General features: G+C 40.7%; 1 protein-coding gene across 9 annotated transcripts in view; it reads left to right on the forward strand.

The window, feature by feature from the left end:
- The first annotated feature begins 5,019 nt into the window (after window positions 1–5,019).
- TDRD3 (tudor domain containing 3) overlaps window positions 5,020–21,464 on the forward strand; it is a 177,336-nt gene continuing 160,891 nt past the window's right edge. For 2 of the 9 annotated variants that reach the window (XM_055360748.2, XM_055360747.2), the window contains exon 1: window positions 5,385–6,301. In XM_055360748.2, the coding sequence (XP_055216723.2) occupies window positions 6,261–6,301 (41 nt within the window). In that variant the 5' untranslated portion in view covers window positions 5,385–6,260. Of the gene's footprint in view, window positions 6,302–11,647; window positions 11,756–17,914; window positions 18,792–21,464 lie in introns of those variants that run through there. The other 7 variants (XM_063697400.1, XM_063697401.1, XM_055360750.2 and 4 more) reach the window with 5 other exon arrangements.

Raw genomic sequence — 21,464 nt, forward strand, 5'->3', positions numbered from 1 at the left:
CTCTTCTCCGTTTTTACACAACTCCTCAGAAGCCTATTCATTTTTAAAGCTTTAGCAATGTCTTATAAAGTGACTTCTAAAATCAGTATCTCCAAATCTGCCCTTACCTCTTTCCAGCCCAAATCTCTATTTGATAATTGCCATGTCTTGTCACTTTAGATTCAGATTTAAAATCAGCACATTCATTTCATCCTGTGTTCCTTGCCGATGATCCTATCATATTTCCAGTTCCTTATGAATACAGGAGCTAAGTGCATGTGTTTTGGAGTCAGAATATTCTGGAGTCCTGTTTCTACCTTTTACCAATTTTAACAGAAAATTACTCATCAACAAGATGCCATTAAACATATGAGATCAAAACTTCCTCATACTTCAAGAGAAGTGGAGAGTGGCAGAAATAGTCTGTAAAGAAATAGAGCTAACATATTTTTTAACCTTGAATTTCATTACTTTACTGACCACTCTAAAAGAAAGTATTAACATTAGTTGAAAAAAGGTGAATAATAAAGCGTATATATTTTTTCTTTTGCATAGTTTCTCATGAAGTGTTAGTTCTAAAATTAATTCAAAATAGTTAGATAAGAGTCCTTTCAGTGTGCTGAAAAGTGGCTTTGTACTAAAGACCAGGGATAAGTGACAGTGGTTGAGCTCTTCAGGAGATCTGAAGAGGGGACTGCATGTTAGGCCAAGTGTTAATGGTAAGCTTCAGAGAGAGTAAGTGATTTGTAGCATATTTAGACTATGGTAATTTTGAGTGTGAGACATAAGGTCACCTGTCCAAATCCAAAGAATGGACTTAGAAACCTGGAGAACAGTGAAAGTGAGACTTTTAATGATAGTCTTGCAAGATTGAGTGTCTGATGAGCAGGCACACCCAGCACAGTTTTAACAAGCAATTTATCCCCTAGTGCACAGGTCCTTCCCCCGGTTCCTCATTGGCTGAGTACTATGGGGTCACAATTTTCCTGGACATTGCATATTGATTGTTGGGTAGGGGCTTTAGGTGTTTTTTTTTTTTTTTTTTTTTAGGGTTGTCTTGCTGCATTTTATTGCAGCCCACAATGCATTGCAATCTAGTTAGCTCAGAGGCTCTTCAAGTATTTGACTTAAGACTTAAGTAGCTGGGTAGGCTGATAAGAACAGAAAAAACGAGCTATTTTGCAGGCTAGTAAACTTTCATCTTAGACTAAACTTCTTTGATTCAGGTGAGGGCAACTAAGTAGGGGCGGGGAAGGGGGGAGGGGAGGCCGACAAGCAGGCATCAGCTATCCAAACAGGAGCTTAGTACATCCTGTTTCTTCTGTAGTTTGTTGGCCTAAGCCGACTTAAGGCACTTTGTCTTGGAAATGGACCACTGTATATATTAGTTCCCTCATGAGGAAGGTGAGAAAATGTGCAACGTAATTTTGCAAATTTCATTAACTATGAAAATTACACCAAAAGTTTACAAAGTTTTTTGGGGGGTCATTTTCCCCTTCTCTTTAAAAAACAGACGTTCCTGCACACTGTATCATGCTGTAAACACAAAATAGATGTAGTCTTTCTTTGTCCTAAATAGCTAAAATGGTAAGTTTAATGGCTTTAATATGGCAAAGTTTAGTGCTTGAAATGAATTAACTAAAATATATACAGCTGTATCTTGTGATGTGAAAGCAAAAGAGGCCAATTCCTCTTGTATATACTTATGAAAAGTCACATGGTAAAACTGTTGGAAAGTGACTGATTTTTACTGAAATCAAAGTGAATATGGGAAACTAAAATGTATCCAGAAGATACATTAAATTGTGATGTTTCATTTTATAAGTGAGTGCAACTAGCATTCTTTTAAATTATAGGTTCTTCAGGTGATTTCAAATATAATAGGGCCCTCTGGCACTGGCTCATCTGTCATTCATAGGTTATTTTAGTATTCCGTAGGATGCAAATGGCTTACAGTCACAAGATGTAATTTGCCTCAGAGGGCCAGGCAGTCTTATCATCTCACTTTTTATTGTAGCTTCTATTCTTACTTACCCATATTCTTTTACCCTTTTCAGTCTGAGAAACTTTTCCTTTACTAAAATGATAGAGGTGAAACAGAGGAGAATGGATTTCCAGTCTCTCTCTTCTGTTAATTTACCACAGACTCGAAATAGATTTAATTCCTCGTTTTTGTTTTCTTGGACCTAACAATTTTTTTTTACTACCCTTAGGGTTTCCCCCAACTTCAGCTCATTGTAGACTTTCTATTTTCTGTAAATCAATGATTTATCTAATTAAAAATGGAAATTCATTTTATCTAGTTAGCTATTACCATTTTTCATGACACTAAATTATCTATACAGAACACAATTCCAATTTAAAATTTTGATGTGAAATTAGTGTAATCCACGCTTCTTTTTATTTTGGAAAATTTCAAACCTAGAGAAAAAAAATAAACATGTGGACCCTCCTCCAACTGATTCACCCATTTTTAATATTTTGCCATATTTACCTCCTTTCTCTCTCTTTTTTCTTTTTCTTTTTTTTTTTTTTTTGAGACGGAGGCCCGCTCTGTCGCCAGGCTGGAGTGCAGTGGCGCGATCTGGGCTCACTGCAACTTCCGCCGCCTGGGTTCAAGCGACTCTCCTGCCTCAGCCTCCTTTCTCTTTCTTACCTATATACATGTATCAATGTTTATATGTTTTATATATTTTACAAATGTATTTCTCTTACTCATTTGCAAATAACTTGTAGATCCAATTCTTCTTCATCCATAAATGTTTTGACATAAAATTCTCAATTTAAGGACAATAACATTATCACATTTAAGAAAACCATATACCATTATACTATCCAATATCCAGTCCAGATTCAAATTTCTGCAATTGGCCGCCAGTAATTATTTTTTTCATTTATTTTTTAGATCCAGGATTGAATTTTGTTTTCATGTCTCTTGCATCTCTTAAATCTGAAATAATAATTTTTTTTTTTTTTTTTTTTTTTTTTTTTTTTGAGACAGAGTCTCGCTCTGTCGCCTAGGCTGGAGTGCAATGGCGCGATCTCGGCTCACTGCCAGCTCGGCCTCCCGGGTTCCCGCCATTCTCCTGCCTCAGCCTCCGGAGTAACTGGGACTACAGGAGCCTGCCACCGCGCCCGGCTAATTTTTTTTTTTGTATTTTTAGTGGAGTCGGGGTTTCACCGTGTTAGCCAGGATGGTTTCGATCTCCCGATCTCGTGATCCGCCCGCCTCGGCCTCCCAAAGTTCTGGGATTACAGGCGTGAGCCCCTGCGCCCAGCCTTCTTTTTTTTTTTTTTTCTAAAGAATTATTTCTGGCCGGGGGAGGTGGCTTACGCCTGTAATCCCAGCACTTTGGGAGGCGAGGCGGGCGGATCACGAGGTCACAAGATCCAGACCATCCTGGCAAACACGGTGAAACCCGGTCTTTACTAAAAATACAAAAAATTAGCCAGGCGCGGTAGCAGGCTCCTGTAGTCCCAGCGACTGGGGAAGCTGAGGCAGGAGAATCGCTTGAACCGGGAGGCGGAGGTTGCAGTGAGCCGAGATCGTGCCACTGCACTCCAGCCTGGGCGGCAGAGCGAGACTCCCGTCTCAAAAAAAAAAAGTCTTAAATTACATTTTAACAGTCTAGGCCAGAGGAGAATACGCCTCATTGTGGATTTATGTGCCTGCGTCTTCATGTTTAACTTGCTCAAATATCACCTATACGTCCTTTACATTTCTTCTTACATCTAGACCTTAGCATTACTGACATTCTGGGCCACATCATTCTTTGGAGTTCAGCGATGTCCTGTGCTTTGTAGGATATTTAGCAGCATTCCTGCTGCATCCCATGAGATGCATAACAACACTCCTACCTCCTCAGATTGTGACAACCCAGACATTGCTAAATGGATTTGGGGGTGTGGGGGTTGGTTTAGGATCCACTGTCCAGAAGCTTGGTTAAACTCAGGTTAAACAATTTTGGCAAGAATACTTCTTAAGTGATGTGTATGTCTAGTTGCATTACATCAGTAAGCAGAATACATTAGATTGTCCCATTATTAGTGATTCTAGCTTTGATCTCTTAAGGCAGTGATTTTTTTTTTAAAGGTAAAGCTACATTTTCCCTTCTGTAATAAGCAAGTTATGGCTTGATATTTTGAGACCATGTGAAGATCCTGTACTCCTAGTCTTTTACCCTGTGGCTTTTAGTATCTTCTGATAAATTTTCCTCAATCAATTGTGGTTGACTTGGAAAACTGTGATTTTTCTAATTCTATCATTTGTTCTACATTTACTATCTTGTATTCCTCTGAAAGAAAAGGTTTTGTCCTCCTTCCTTTTATTTTTGGTGGCACTCCGAAGAAATTCAATGTGTTTCATCAATTATTGTCACCATTTTTTGGATGCTCATGTTGTCCCACATTTTTCCAGTAAAAAACCCATTCTTTAAGAGAATTTAGTGTTTTGTGGAGTACTTTATTATTGTAAGGACCATGCAGTGGTAAATCCTTACTGAATCACACGACATGTGAGAACAAATGACTTTATAACCAGTGAGAAATTTTGATGATTGGTACAACATATCATTTTCATAGTTAACAGGTTACACTAACTGAAAAATGTAAATAATTGGTAAGAGAATATTCTAACCGCCAATAAAAATTATTGGCAATTTATTTTTGAGTCATCTATTTACCTTTAAAATGGCATATCTATTCCTGGCTCCTGTATATGATGGCCGATGACTATAAATTGAAATATACCTGTAGCATACGTATGACTTAAACACTGCATAGTACTGCACATTGCAGCGAACAGGATGGAGCTACTTCTGACCTAAAATTATCTAAACAATATGCTTGGGAGCAAATCTCAATAGCATTCCATCTAACGAAAGCATCGCGATTTTATAACTATGACTTTTGGGAAGACCAAACGGAATACCCCAGCTGAAATGACAAAAATCTGTATTAAGGAATTTTAGCTCCACCCAGGGCAATTATCCCCTTCCTTCCGTAACTGCCAATTTCCTCCCCAATCCCAAGAGCGCCTCTGCCCAGTTCCGCAGTCTCTGCTCCAAGTCTGTTTTTGATGATGCCCATAGAAGCAGGGGCAGCGGCAAGCGGCGGAGATAGGGGTTAAGTTCCTAACAGTCTTCTTCCCCTGACCTGGCAGATGGGGACGCTGCCCCTTAGAAGCCTTTTTCCCCGCAATACGGGACGCCGCAGAGGTGAAAGACCAAGAAGGTGGAGCAAACTTTTAGGGAGCGCCTCTTCGGCCCGCGTACCCTTCCGCCTGTTCCTCTCTGATTGGCCAGCGTGAGTCACGGACGCCCAATCGCGCGGCAGCGTCCGCCGTGCCGCTCGGCGACGGCGGCGCGCATGCCCACTCAGGGACCCACCCTGCGCCCCAGCCCTCTACAGCGCCGGCGAAGGGCATCGACAGGGAAGCGGCTTTGGTTGCCGGATCTGGCAGTACAGAGCCAAGGTGGCAGGGCCGCGCTGGGACACGGATGGTCCCAGGGGGAGGGCAACAGGAAAAACAAGCACTGACACAACTGCCCCATTTCCCCTAAAAGCAAGTTTTCTTGGGCTGACCAGGGCATTTTCACTGTGGTGTCCGACTTGGGCAACTCGATCTACCCGCGGGGACTCAAAAAAGCCTGAGCTGCATTTTTTCTTTGCGTCCGGGCGGACCAAAAGGCGAGGTGAAGGGAACGAGTGTTTATAAGAAAGTAAACTTTTGTGCAGAATGGGCTGGGGACACCTCTGAGTTTTGCTGCCCGCAACGTGACCTTTTTAGCGCGGTCCTGGACGCGTTCCCTCGCAGCCAACCCGTCAGTCTCCTCCGGCCTTATCCTGCCCTCTCTGAGGTGGCCGCCTGTGGGCGCTGCAAACGCCACACTTTTGCTCTACGAAGAACCTCCTCGCGACTTTCCAAGGTGTGCAACTCAGAAAAGCGCCCCCCAAAACAAGTAAAAGCCTTCGAGGAAGAGGCAAAGTCCCTGAACCGTCCTGACTCCAGCCGCCAGCCGGTGTTTGGTGGATCAGGTCCCGGAGTTCCGCAGCCTGGGAGCCCCACACCAGGCCGGCCCCTACGGCCGCTCAGAAAACGCGGCGAGCGGAACCCGCACGCGGAAGCGCCGGCCGCACTGAGCATGCCCAGTTGCAGAGCCGACCAGAGGAGTTTTTTCTTTTCTTTTCTTTTTTTTTTTTTTAAGGGGGGGGTCTCAAGTAGGAGGCCTCCCCACCACCCCCACCCCAGCCCCCCACCACCCCCAGCCTAAGCAGCTACCATGGCCCAGGTGGCCGACGCGGCGTTATCCCAGGCGGGTTGGTAAGTGACGAGTCCCGCCGGCTGCCGGGCCGCGGGTGCGGGCCGGGGCCCCAAGGCGGTTGGGTTGGGGGCGGCGGGGTGCGTTCGGGGTAGGCGGAGGCTGTCGTCCGCCCCCGGCCTCTCCCCGGGCCCTCCGGGCCGGCTCCGCCCCCGGCGCCACGCGGAGCCCTGCGAGTTCCCCTAGGTCCCCTCGAGGCGGCGGCGGCGGCGGCGGCGGCCTGGGCCCCGGGCGGCGGGCGGCGGGCGGCGGGCCTGGGGAGAGGCCGGGGGCCGCGAGCCGGGCGGGTGGCGGCCCAGACCCCGGCCGAGCGGAGCGCCGAGGAGGACCTGCAGCGCCGTCCGCGCCGCTTCTCCGGGGAGGGGGTGTTTCTGCGGCGGGATCAGGGGAGGCGAGGGCTGGGAACGAAGTGCGGCGGAGAGGGACGAACGCGGCCGGAGCCCGCGGGCCCATAGGAAGTTGAGGGCAGAGCAGAGCACAGCCCGCGCTGCGGCCGGAGCCGCCTCTTCTTGCCCCTTATTTCAAAGTACAGTGTGGACCAGTGTGAATCTGCCCTCCGCGGCACACACACAACTTCTGGAGCTAAGAATGACCGCAATGTCAACTCGGGGTGCTCGGTAGAACTTTTCTTGAAAGGATGGTGTTCTGATTTTAAGAGGCCTTTCGTGTCAAGATTTTCAGGATTTGAAAGCAATACAAAATTATGCGAAATTAGGCAGTTTCTGGAATTGCGGCCATTACGGTTGTAATCATCCCGTTTAATTCAGTAACGCTTTTCCCAGGCTTGCACAGGCACATTCTGGGATGAAGGGTAGGAACGGGGATGAAAAAGATTTGCAACGGCTCTCTGCAATTACTGCTTTAGGAGAAAGAGTGAGGCATTAAAAGACCAAACAAAACCAGGGGGAATAGTGATAAACCGTACGTACAGAGGAACAGATGAGTGCACTGTGGAATGGGAGGGAGAGTTACTTTCCTAAAGTGGACTTGGAAAGATGGTAAGGAAAAGGCTTTCTAGCACAGAGCTGCTGGAGATGAGACAGGGAAGCGCTTATTGTTTTGCAGAACCTACACAAGATCTATATGGTTCGTGAAAGATGTGGATTTAATTTTGTGAATAAAGTTTTTGATCAGTAGAGGGGTATAATCACAACTGTGCTTTGAAGAAGCCCCTCCTGGTTTTAAAGGCACTTGTGTTATTATACACCCCATTTTACAGGTGAGGAGACTGAGGCAAAGAGCTGTTAAGTAACTTTCCCAAAATGACATAGCTAGAAAGTGGTGGAGTTGAATGTTGAACACAGAGGGCCTGGCTCTGGGCCTGGTTCCTTTAACGCTTATGCGTTATTGTTGTTAAGTTTTTTCGCAGAACAGCATGGATGTAAAAGATTGTAGAGTTAAAAACTCACTGTCTTCAGTTTTGTTTCTGTTCAATAGGAATCTCTTCTTTCAGTTTTTTTACCCACAAGGGTGTCCTGAATAATCTTGGATCGCTCTTTCATTTACCTTTCTCCCCATTTCTCATTAGGTTGAGCGTTGATCCTTCACACTAGTAATATTTTCATTTACAAACTCAGTATTTTACTGCTTTCCAACATGACCCCGCCTCCTTTGGAAAGATTAGTCTCATTTTTTAGGTCCCGAACACACGTTGACTTTGTTTTCTCTGGCCTCTTATGCTTTTCCAGGGCAGGGAAGTGAGTCTTATTTTTCTCCTTATCTGGATTGTCAAGAAGTGCACCAGATTGTAGGTTCTCCGTAAAGTCTAATACGGTTGACCTTGGAATGCCCCTGCCAGTCAGAATTCTCTGGGCAGGGCCTCTGCAGAAGCTTAGCTAGAGTCCCACCCTGCTTCGTTATATTGTTATAAATCTTCAGCAATGTTATATTGTAGCATTTGCTACTTTGTATTGCAACTTAACTGTTTATGTTTCTCCCACCTGTCTGTGCTGCTTCTGTACGGCAGTGACTCATAAAGGCAGTAGTAATCTGCGGGGCTAATAACACTATCTTTCTAGGAATTGTGAGTTTCATGTAATTCCTGCTAGGTCTTGAACAGACTAGGCATGAGGATCTCCTAGGCTTTCAGGTGGCTTCTACTAGGTCTTTAATTGGGGACTTACTATGTTAAGATTTAGAATCACAAAGGTTTAAAGGCAGAAAAGAGCACTGGAAGGAAAATTTCTGACTGAAGGGCTTTCACCAACTCATTTTAGTTCTTATATCCTGAGTTTGCTCTTACACTTGGGGTTCTCTGTTACTGTCACTGACAAACCATTTTTCTTAGTATTCAAATCTATGTACTTAGTTACTTGTAGAAGCTAAAAAGAAGTAGATGCTAAAACATGGAAACACTATTGTTAAATCTGTTCTATAGGCTTCACCTAAAACAGCAGATTAGGGAAATATTTAGTGCTGAAAAGTTTACAGTTCTGAAAATGTGATCTTCAGGGGGGGGTACAGAAGATCTATGTAGACCAATCTGTTCAAGTTTACATTATTTTTAAGCACAGTTTTTTTTCCTTCTTAAGGTTTTAATCTTCATTAGAACCCCTATAAAAATCAGTATTTTAAAATATAACTTCAAAAGTAGCTACCTGGCAGACTTAAAATAATTTTTGTTCTTCAGTGGCCAGTAGCACACAAACTATTAGATTTTGCTGATTTGAACTTGAATGTTCCAGGGCTTTCTACAGAGTAGTGATTATGTTTAAATAATGCACTAAATGGTACCTTGTAAGGCTTAATTATATGCATGGAATAACTTCATGGGGAGAAGAAATTTGACTCTGAATTTATCTAGATAACAATTTTACTCACTCTGCATTTTTGTTTTCTCTCTTCAGAGGTTCATTCTCCTTTGGGATGATATCCCTGATCACTGTGAGTGGGAATATAAAATTCTACTCACAGGAGAAAGATTCAAAAGGTTGATCTCTGGACATTTTGAATTTTTCTCTTCCATCTCCTCCTTTGTTTGTTTGTTTTTAAGAGAAACCTGTCACGGGGTACCTAATCAGTTGTGTTTTTGTTTTTGAAAATGTATCTTCTGGCTGGGCGCAGTGGTGGCTCATGCCTGTAATCCCAGCACTTTGGGAGGCTAAGGCGGTTGGTCAGGAGTTGGAGACCAGCCTGGCAAAAATGGTGAAACCCCGTCTCTACTAAAAATACAAAAAAATTAGCCAGGTGTGGTGGCAGGCTCCTGTAATCCCAGCTACTTGGTGAGTCTGAGGCAGGAGAATCGCTTGAACCCAGGAGGCAGAGGTTGCAGTGAGTCGAGATCGCACCATTGCACTCCATCCTGGACGACAGAGCGAGACTCTGTCTCAAAAAAAAAAAAAAAAAAAAAAGTGTCTTCCATGGAATTGATGTTGCATAGCTTAACTCTCTCTTTGTGCATATGAAGAAACTGAAGCACAGAGAGTTTCAATAATTTGCTCAGAGTTATAAATGGCAGAACCAAGAATAGAGCCCAGATGTCTAGAATAAAGATTCAGTACTCATTTCCACCAAAAATTAACAGAAGTGACCGCATCTAATTTAAATTATTGATCAAAAGTGACACATTTAAAAATTGAAAATTGGGTTGAAGCATATTGTGGTGTGTAAATTTACTTTCCTAGTCCAGGAAAGATAAAGGGCTTATTCTGAGGGGTGATCCTATTAGAATCAAATAAATCTTTGCCTTGCAGTGAATGAACTAATTGCGTACTAGGCTTATCTGAAAATCTGGTAAATTCTGTATTTTTTGAGGTTTAAGAATACAGTTGGCCCTCCATATCTGTGGGTTCTGCATCCTTGGATTCAACCAATCACAGATCTAAAATATTTGGAAAAATAAAAAATAAATAAAAATAACAATACAACAATAAAAATAATATGAATAAAAAATAAAATATAACTTTACATAGCATTTACACTGTATTAGGTATTTTAAGTAGTCTAGAGATGATTTCAAGTATACAGGAGGATGTGTGTAGGTTATATGCAAATACTACACTACACTATTTTGTGTCAGGGACTTGAGCATCAGTAGACTTTGTTATCTGTAGGGGCCCTGGGACCAATCCCTTATGGATACTGAGGGATTACTGTATCTGAAAAAGTGGGACACTATATTGTGTGTCTTTGCTTCTTTTACCCAGTAGTTTGAGTTGAAGACCCTTTAAGGTAGCATATGAAATAGCATTTCCATTTTGTTCTGAAAGAACATGTAGTCTTACATGTTTTCTAACATGTTTCTAACATGTTTTCTAGCCCAGTTTTCTAACACCCAGGTGTTAGCCATGGAGTACTCCAGGTTTTGTTTTGTTTGTTTGTTTTGAGGGCAGAGATGGGATGGAGAGGATAAACAAAGGTCTCCTTCTTACCTCTTGAATTTCACTTTCCCCTTTGGGGTTATCTCCGTTTGATTATTGGTGCTATCACCATGCTAACATCCTCTGGCCCAAGTGCATACATAACTCCTTTCCCTTCATTTCACCTTTGAACAACTAAGAAAGGCTACAGCTTATTAAGGTCTTTATCAAAATGTAGAACTGGAAAACAACCATGGGATAAATAGAAAAAATAAGAAGCATAATGACAGTATAGGTTATAAAGTGATTATTGCACTCTTGTATTCAAGGGCCCACTCTATTCCACATTACTTTGAAGATAGCTACTACAAAGATGTGGAACAACTTCAGGATATTTTGCTGGAATTTCTAATTCCTAGTTTTTGACCTGTCCACAGATGAAGGGCTTCTTTTCACATTCCATTACATAGAGACTTCTTCTCAAACACATTAATGATCATGACTAAGAAATTCAGATGCCCAGCCTGCAGCCACTGCTGTACCTTTGTTTGTTTGGTTCTAGTTTTCTTAGAGACACACCTTTTTTCCAGGAGATTGCTGGTGAATGATCTCACTCTTCAGATGAGAAACATTGTGTAGCAGCATCAGTACAACCTCTGCAGTAGCAGTAATGTAATTATACCTTCTTATACTAGTGGTAATAGACATAAAATATGAGTTTATGCATATAATAAGAGGGTATTAGAAGTTTTGCTCCCTCACCATTCCAGTACATCTCTTAGAAATAGGTAAATATTTGTAGAGAATATTGGTAGTTCTTTATAAGGTTTAATATTAAGTGCAGGGGTTTTAAAATCTAGAATTATGATATACCTTTAATTACCATGCTTCATGGCCTTTAAAGTAAGTCACATGTACAAGACAGGCAGATGTAAATAGCTTGGTATACTCTTTTGGAAAGGATTCGAATCATTAAAACACTTTTTTAGATGCTGAAGAACATTAGAGGAAACCAATTGCTTTTTTTTTTTTTTTTTTTTTTTTTTTTGAGATGGAGTTTCACTCTTGTTGCCCAGGCTAGAGTGCAATGGCGCGATCTTGGTTCGTTGCAACCTCCACCTCCCAGGTTCAAGCGATTCTCCTGCTTCAGCCTCCCAAGTAGGTAGGATTACAGGCATGCGCCACCACGCCTGGCTAGCCAATTGCTTTTTAATCAGATTTTAGTGGAGCTTATTGGAGACATCCTTCTATTTTGAAATATTTTCTATTTCTTTAATGAACATTTGTAACTATCTCTTTGGCTTATATTGTTTGTGAAATTAAAATGTTCAAAGGTAATAAGCCTTGCTGACTTTCTGTCTCAAAATATGTTACATATTGCTTTACAGCTTCTACTGATACTGTAAACTGCGAAAAATGACTGGATGTTCTGTTAAACTGTGCAAGTGTTCAGGTTTCAAGGTGCTGTTTGCAGTGATTTTTTTTTTTTTTGGTGACTAACCTATAAATCTAGTTTCAACTGCCTGTAGACTTGACTGCCTTAAGCATAAAGGGGGTATAAAAAGAAACTTGCTACCTCAGCAGGTTGAAAATAATTTTCTCCTTTCATACAGCAGCATTTGCTAAATCAACTAAAATTGCATAGTAACATTTTAAGAACCATAAAAATATGACTATATCAACTTTTTTGGCTTATGTTTTCTCCTTTCGACAAAAGAATATTGGCATTTTGACTTATCATGTTTCAGTTAAGTGCCATCAGTCTAGAAATTCATTCTTTCTGAAAGGTCTAGGATATAGAAGTAGCCGAAGAACAGTATTGCCAGATAAATTTTGGAAGAAGAATACTGAATGCCCAGAAATTTTCATGTAAAAATTTGAGAAACACTTGTGAAGTCATAGCACAACAAAGAAAAGCAAACAAGATGGGGCAAAAATGTATGGTAATAATGTAAAGTATTAAGAAGGGTGTGAAATCAAAGACACTGATAGCAGAAAAGAAACAGGTTGGTGATGGACAAAAGGAGGAAAGAACTGCATAGACAGAGAGCCTATATGTACCATAGCACTGGAACCCCAATAGGATTCACATCTCTATTGGATGGATGTGAGTGTGTGTATGTACTTTTCACATGTAGTACAATTTTATGGCCTTAAAAGTAGAGACAAATAGCAGTATAGTGCTCTTGAATTATAATATCTTTACAATAATAAGTAAGGCATATACAGAGAAATATGTAACTCTATACAATAATATGTGCACTGAAATACATTTAGTAAATATTTATACCTCCTGTACACAAAGCACTGTGTTGCTGAGCTATGATGTACAAGACAGGCAGAATTTAAACATGATATACACTGTTATTTTACTTGGAAGATTTTGTTGAAACACTTCTGAGAGCAGTTAACCCAGACTTGGGAAGGTTGGAAGCCTTTCCAGTACTGATGATGTATAAGCAAGGTTTTTGTATATGTATTCTTTAAATATCATGTCTTGTGCTCTTTGGCTAAGGAAAAAACAAGGCACTGTATATGTTTTCTTTAAATATTGTGTCTTCTGATATTTGGCTAAGTAAAAAACAAGGCACATTCATCAATGCACTCATTCAACAAATAATTCGTTTTTGTTGTTGTTGTTGGTTTGTTTGCTTTTTGAGACAGAGTCTCACTCTGTTGCCCAGGCTGGAGTGCAGTGGCATGATCTTGGCTCACTGTAACCTCCACCTCCCAGGTTCAAGAGATTCTTCTGCCTCAGCCTCCTGAGTAGCTGGGATTACAGGTGCCCACCACCACACCCAGCTAATTTTTGTATTCTTAGTTGATATGGTTTGGTTCTGCGTCCTCACCCAGATCTCATCTTGTAGCTCCCATAATTCCCACGTGTTGTGGGAAGGACCTGGTGGGAGATGATTGAATTATGGGGACGGGTCTTTCCCATGCTGTTCTCGTGATAGTGAATGGGTCTCACAAGATCTGATGGTTTTAAAAATGGGAGGTGCCCTGCACAAGCTCTCTTTTTGCCTGCTGCCATTCACATAAGATGTGACTTGCCCCTCTTTGCCATCTGCCATGATTGTGAGGCCTCCCCAGCCATGTGGAACTGTTAAGTCCAATAAATGTCTTTCTTTTGTAAATTGCCCAGTCTCAGGTATGTCTTTATCAGCAGCATGAAAAAGGACTATTAGAGACAGGGTTTCACCATGTTGGCCAGGCTGGTCTTGAACTCTTGACCTCAAGTGATCTACCTGTCCCGGCCTCCCAGAGTCCTGGGATTACAGATGTGAGCCACAGTGTCCAGCCTCAACAAATAATTCTTAAACACCATATTGTGGCAGGCACTTTCTTAGTATAGTCAGATATAGTCTTATAGAAAAAAACCCCATTAATTACATATTCAAACATGCTGCATCTATAAAGAATACTAGAGAGGAGAAGAGACATCATTCCAAATGCACGTACTAAGGGGGAATTAGCCTTTTCATGGTGGTCAGAGAATAGCAGAATTACTAAAGGGGAATTTGTGTTTTCATGGTGGTCAGAGAATGCTACCCTGAGATCTGGAGAATGAGTGGTAACTGACTAAGTGAGGGGAGCACAGCATCTGCGAAAGTCATAGGGCACTAGGGAGCGTGGTAAATACAAACATCTGAAGGACCTGGGTGGCTAGAGGGCAAGACAGAGGGACAGTGTAGTGAGATAGAATTAGGAGCTACCTAGGGACAGGTCACATAGCTTGGACCTTGTTGGCCATGTTAGGATTTATTTTTATTTTGAAGGCAATAGGAATCAGTTGAATAGTTTTAATCATAATGTGAGGGTTATGGTGGGATAACATCATGGTTTTGAAGTATCCTTGGACTGAAGAAAATGGAGCTGGGCAGGACTATGAAATAGATGGTGATGGTTGAGATAGAGAGCAGCAGATCAACTTGACAGATATTTGGAAGGTAAATGGACAGGACTTTTTGACGGATTGGACATGAATGTGACACAGGAGTTGTTAAAGGCTTGATTTCTAGGTTTTAGACTTGTATCCTCAAATCAATTACAATTCAGTTAGGGACTGTTAGAAGATGGTTGCATTTTTTGGGGTTGGGTCATGAGTTAAGTTGGTCATTACTTGAGTGTGAGGTCCCTTTAAGTCATCTAAAATAAGATGTTAGGCATTAGGAAATACCAATCTTGCACTCAGAAGAGAAGACTGGGCTAGAGATAAATTTGGAGTCATTCCAGTATAGGTGGTGATTGAAATGGTGCATGGATAAGATCATCTAAGGCTGCAGCTGTCCGGTATGGTGGACATTAGACAAATATGGCTACTGATCACTTGAAATATGTCTAGTCTAAATTCAGATGTGCTATAAATGTAAAATACGCACTGAATTTGGAAGACAGTACTAAAAATGAGTGTAAGGATCTCAGTAATTTTTATATTGATCATACTTTAAAATATATTTTGTTAAAATAATTATTAAATTAATTTCACCTATTTTTACTTTTTAAAATATGGCTACAAGACAATTTAAAATTACATATGTGGACATTATATTTGTTGGACAGTACTGATGTAAGAACCAAGCTTTGAGTAAGAGGCTAGGTTCAAGTACTGAGAAATTTTAGCATTTTTAGAGGAGAATTAGCCTTTAAGGACCTGCTAGTTAGGGGAAAAAGCTTTAGAATGCATTATAAAGTCATTGAGTTTTCTAAGAACAGAAAATGGACATATCTTTTGGAGTTCTTTGATAAGACTATTTGATATGGTCAGTGTTAGTTTATTGACTTGCTGATATTGGAGACTCAGAACACCTTTTAAAACATTCTTTATAAATTTAGATATCTGAAAGTCTTTTTAAAAATTCCCCACAATCTTTCCCCAAATTCCTCTAAATATATAAAATACAAATAAAATTTAGCTGCAGCTTTTCAGAAGGCAGTCTGTCATGGATATTACATGAAGATGTTAAGAAAAAAAATTTTATTTTATTAAATTTCTAAGTGGGACCATGAAGAGTTTAAAAATTAATAGAGGTGGATTTTGTAAAATACCTAATGTGAAATAATAAATGTAAGTATTGATGGAAAAACTTGCTAAATAAATTAAGCCAGTATTTTATAATGAATTTGGAATTGACTCAGTTCAAGCTTTGTTTTGAGAGAGAAATAGGGACATATGTTAAGTTTAGGTGTCCATAACATTGATAGTTTGATTGATGCCTTATGACTTTGTAAGCTTCTGTAAGGGAAAGATCAAGTCTTCATATTTTTGTAGTATTCCAAGCATTTAGCACAATGTAAGGTGCACAGTAGACACTTAAATACTTGTGGAATGAATGTTACTCTCATCTTAGTTGGTCTTGGTATCATTCATCATTTTGCTTTTGTGTCCTCAAGGGACATGAAACTTCTTCAAGCTTTTTGTAGAGTAGAAAATTGTTATTTCTGAAATGAATGTTGTGAAATTTAAACAAAATGTTATGAAAAATGTGATCTCCTCAGAAATGCAGGAAATAGCCTGTTATAGAAAGCTTTCTCTATTTGTTGATATTTTCTACCTTGTTTATAGAATTCAACTGTTAAGAGATATAACTAGTGATAATGAAGATAATGCACTTAAAGGTATATGTTTGTATTTAGTTAGAAGAAAATTTTGAAATATGTGGATAACATTTCTTTGCCTGAGACAACCAGCTGTCTCTTTAGGGTCTTTGAAATATTCTGTTTCAAGGTAATTAGTAGAAACTGTTTTCAGAACTATTTCTTTCACATTTGATGTTTTATGAGATAGCGACAAGTTCTTTTCTTTTTGATATTTCAGAATTGCTTACAGCTTAGTACTTCAGTGATATGGTGTGGTTGTGTTCCCACCCAAATCTCAACTTGAATTGTTTCTCCCAGAATTCCCATGTGTTGTGGGAGGGACCCAGCGGGAGGTAATTGAATCATGGGGGCCGGTCTTTCTGATGCTATTCTTGTGATAGTGAATACGTCTCGTGAGATCTGATGGGTTTTTCAGGGGTTTCCGCTTTTGTTTCTTCCTCATTTTCTCTTGCCACCGCCATGTAAGAAGTGCCTTTCACTTCCCGCCATGATTCTGAGGCCTCCCCACCCATGTGGAACTGTAAGTCCAAATAAGTCTCAGGAGGTCTGATGGGTTTATCAGGGGTTTCCACTTTTGCTTCTTCCTCACTTTCTCTTGCCAATGCCATGTAAAAAGTGCCTTTCACCTCCTGCCATGATTCTGAGGCCTCCCCAGCCATGTGGAACTGTAAGTCCAATTAAACCTCTTTTTCTTCCCAGTCCTAGGTATGTCTTTATCAGCAGCATGAAAAAGAACTAATATAGTAAATTAGTACCAGTAGAGTGGGGCATTGCTGAAAAGATACCCAAAAATGTGGAAGCAGCTTTAGAACTGGGTAACAGGCAGAGGTTGGAACAGTTTGGAGGGCTTAGAAGAAGACAGGAAAATGTGGGAAAGTTTGGAACTTCCTAGAGACTTGTTGAATAGCTTTGCCCAAAATGCTGATAGTAATATGGACAATAAGATCCAGGCTGAGGTGGTCTCAGGTGGAGATGAGGAACTTGTTGGGAAATGGGTGACTCTTGTTATGTTTTAGCAAGGAGACTGGCAACATTTTGCCCCTGCCCTAGAGATTTGTGAACTTTGCACTTGAGAGAGATGATTTAAGGTATCTAGCAGAAGAAATTTCTAAGCAGCAGAGCATTCAAATGGTGACTTGGGTGCTGTTAAAAGCATTCTGTTTTAAAAGGGAAACAGAGCACAAAAGTTTGGAAAATTTGGAGCATGACTATGTGATGGAAAAGAAAAACCCATTTTCTAGGGAGAAATTCAAGCCAGCTCCAGAAATTTGCATAAGTAGCAAGGATCCTAATGTTAAACCCCAAGACCATGGAGAAAATGTCTCTCCAGGCCATGTCAGAGATCTTCACAGTAGCCCCTCTCATCACAGGCCTGGAGGTCCAGGAGGAAAAAGTGGCTTCGTGGGCTGGGCCCAGGGTCCCTGTGCTGTGTGCAGCCTAGGGACTTGGTGCCCTGTGTCCCAGCCACTCCAGCCTTGGCTGAAAGGGGCCAACATATAGCTTGGGCTGTGGCTTCAGAGGGTGGAAGCCACAAGCCTTGGCAGCTTCCATGTGGTGTTGAGCCTGTGGGGGCACAAAGTCAAGAATTCAGGTTTGAGAATCTCTACCTAGATTTCAGAGGATGTATGGAAATGCCTGGATGCCCAGGCAAAAGTTTGCTGCTGGGATAGAGCCCTCATGGAGAACCTCTGTTAGTGTAGTGCAGAAGGGAAATGTGGGGTTGGAGCCCCCACACAGAGTCCCTACTGGGGCACTGCCTAGTAGAGCTGTGAGAAGAAGGCCACCGTCCTCCAGACTTCAGAATGGTAGAGCCACTGACAGCTTGCACTGTGCACCTGGAGAAGCTGCAGACATTCAACACCAGCCCGTGAAAGCAGCTGGGAGGAAGGCTGTATCCTGCAAAGCCACAAGGGCAGAGCTGTCCAAGACCATGGAAACCCACCTCTTGCATCAGTGTGACCCGGATGTGAGACCTGGAGTCAAAAGAGATGATTTTGGAGCTTTAAAATTTGACTGTCCCACTGGATTTCAGACTTGCATGGGCCCTGTAACTCCTTTGTTTTGGCCAACCTCACCCATTTGGAACAGCTGTATTTACCCAATACCTGTACCTTCATTGTCTCTAGGAAGTAACTAGCTTGCTTTTGATTGTACAGGCTCATAGGTGGAAGGGACTTGCCTTGTCTCAGATGAGACTTTGGACTGTGGACTTTGGGTTAATACTGAAATGAGTTAAGACTTTGGTGGACTGTTGGGAAGGCATGATTGGTTTTGAAATGTGAGGACATGAGATTTGGAGGGGCCAGGGTTGGAATGATGTGGTTTGGCTATGTCTCCACCCAAACCTCTACTTGAATTGTATCTCCCAGAATTCCCACGTGTTGTGGGAGGGACCCAGGGGGAGGTAATTGAATCATGGGGGCCAGTCTTTCCTGTGCTAGTCTCATGATAGTGAATAAGTCTCACAAGATCTGATGGGTTTATCAAGGGTTTCTGCTTTTGCTTCTTCCTCATTTTTCTCTTGCCATCGCCATGAAAGAAGTGCCTTTCACCTCCCACCATGATTCTGAGGCCTCCCCAGCCATGTGGAACTGTAAGTCCTGTTAAACCTCTTTTTCTTCCTAGTCTTGGGTATGCCTTTATCAGTAGCATGAAAATGGTCTAGTACATTCAGTTAGAAAGGAGTTAAGATGATGAAATTATATTTCATGCTAGGGCCTTTAATGAGGCAAAGAAGTAGGAATCTAGGTATCTTGCAGTCTAAGTTGTCATAGAGTTCAAGTCCACTGGGGTTTTACCTGAGGACTCTGCTAAACAGAGTTTGCTCTTGTTATCTTGCAATTATGAGCACCAAAAAGGACGTGTATGTGTTACTGTTAGGACATAAAGCATGTAAAATGGGCTCCTCAGTATCCTTGCTCAGTTCACTGTACTCAGAATGGCAAGTACTGGCAACCCTTTGTGTCTGTGCTGAGAGTGCAAGTTGATATTCAGGGGCCTCTACTCCTAGGAATTGGCCACGATCTTTTCTCTAGGCTGCCTGCTGATTCCCTTAGTATGTTCTAATTTGAGTAATAATGAGATTTCTCAGGATCGTTTTGATTTGACTTCTTTCCTCAGTTTTGCTTCTTGGGGATGGATAGGGTAGGGTTAGTTCTCAGGCTACATGAGAATCTTCTTTGGTTGCTACATTTTGAAGTTGTGCAAGAGCTGGACGTACGTTTTCCCTTATTTTGGTTGTTGCTGATAAATTTTTTGACTGCCTTTTCTGGTTGTGGATTTTTCGCTTTGGTTTTATGTTTTTTCCCTGTTTAATTACTCATTCATCAAAAATCTTTATAAACATGTTAATTAGATGTTTCCCTGGTAAAGTTGATACATAATGAAAGTTTTTATATGCGTATATTAAAAACATAATGGCTGTACAATACCATGAAATTTCAGTGACCATTTTTGTGCCTGTGTTTACATTGTTGTTAGTGCAAAATGGCCACCCAAAATATTTAACTTTGTTAATAAACATATCTAGCTGCTCTTTGCAACACAGACACCTGCCATAGTACTCATTAAATTTTCTACTAGTTATAAAGACTTAGTTAGCTGTGATAGTTCACAATTAAAAGACACTCTCATTTAATTAGATGTAGTTTCTTAACAAATTGAGAGTTTAACAAGTTGAATTAAAAATTCATGAAGAAAAGAGTGCAGTGTAGTGGTATATACTTTTACAGTTACAGGGTAATGAGAATGGACTTAATACTTAAATAATACATGACAGAAATTATGGTGTGCCTACTGAAGTTTGATTATCTTGAAAGTGCAACAGAGCCTTGACATTTTAACCAGTTTCTACTTATGTGAATAAGCATTTATTTTGATATTATTTTAAGCAAAATGCAAAAGCAGATTAAATACAAAACTGGCCTGAGCTACATTTTTCTAATGCTTAAAAAAAATGCCCTGCCTTAATTAGGTTGAAGGCTAGGCTGATGTAAGAGAAGCCTGGAGAACATAGGTTTTTTTTGGTTTTTCTTTTTTTTTGGTCACAAAACAACCCAGAATAGTTAGACAGTTCTGCTTTGTGCTGTCATTTAAGGACCCAGGTTCCTTTCATCTTATTGCTTTGATGTCCCCTCACCCCTTGCTACTCCAAGTGTGGTCCACAGACCAGCAGCACTGACATCACCTGGTAGCTTGTTAGAAGTGTAGAATCTCAAACCTCACCAGCATCTTAATTTTAGTAAGACTCTTATTAAAGAATCTTATTGCACATTAAAGTGATTCTTTTGCACATTAAGGTTTGAGGAGCAGCACTCTAGGGTATTGTCATTGTCTTCATGGTCATAGCAGAGTAGCTGGCAAATTTGGGTTTCCCTAGCTGGAATGGGAAGAACAGCAGAGAGCCATAGAGTCAGTTCCCTGAGGAAGAGACATCATATCCTTGGTTTCTAAGAACTTTAATCTGACATCTACCTGAAAGGGATTCTGAGAACTGTGGCCTAACTCAGTGACTCTCAAACAAACAACTAGTTAAATCTTATAAACTATAAAACCTTGCGGCAGTGTGAGATTGCGCCAAAAGTTTCTGTACATATCCAATCATGTGACAGTAACAGAGTTTGTGGATTGGCATTAATCCATGAACCACACTTGAAGTAGGTCATATTTGACATATTTGAATTTTTCATTCAGTGATATTGTTTAGCTTACGGTAAATTTGAGTGAATTGGTATGAGTAAATGAGGCTCTGTTTTTTTGGCCTTTGATACTTTTTGATTTAGTTTACTTAATATCTTCTACTTTTTAAAAAAATATTTAGTGATATCACTTATTTTTAGTGATAATCTTATGTTTGTAAGGACTTTTCAGCTTGAAAAGCCCTTTTCCCTACATTATATGGCATTCTATAATAGTAGGTAGTATGGACTGTATTTGCATATAAAAAGGGATTACAAGCCTTGTTGGTTTAATCATGCTGATAACTGGTATGACACATCAAGAAATGGATGCTTTTTTTAATGAAATGATGCCTTTTTATGTATTTTGTAACTTTCTTATACTTTTAGTTATTAATTAGTATTTGTTTTGAATTGGTGTTATGAAACTTATCTGGGCCATTATATTGGCCAACTGCTTGATTTTTTTTTGTTATTATTCTTGCCTTGACATGTTTTCATGGAAAATAAAATTGAATTGGACTGTTAGTGGTATTTTAAAATGGTTTACCTTATCGCAGTAGCTTTCATGTGTAAATTAAATTGTTTAT

Source organism: Gorilla gorilla, chromosome 14 (genome assembly GCF_029281585.2).
Source record: "Gorilla gorilla gorilla isolate KB3781 chromosome 14, NHGRI_mGorGor1-v2.1_pri, whole genome shotgun sequence".
NCBI lineage: Eukaryota > Metazoa > Chordata > Mammalia > Primates > Hominidae > Gorilla > Gorilla gorilla.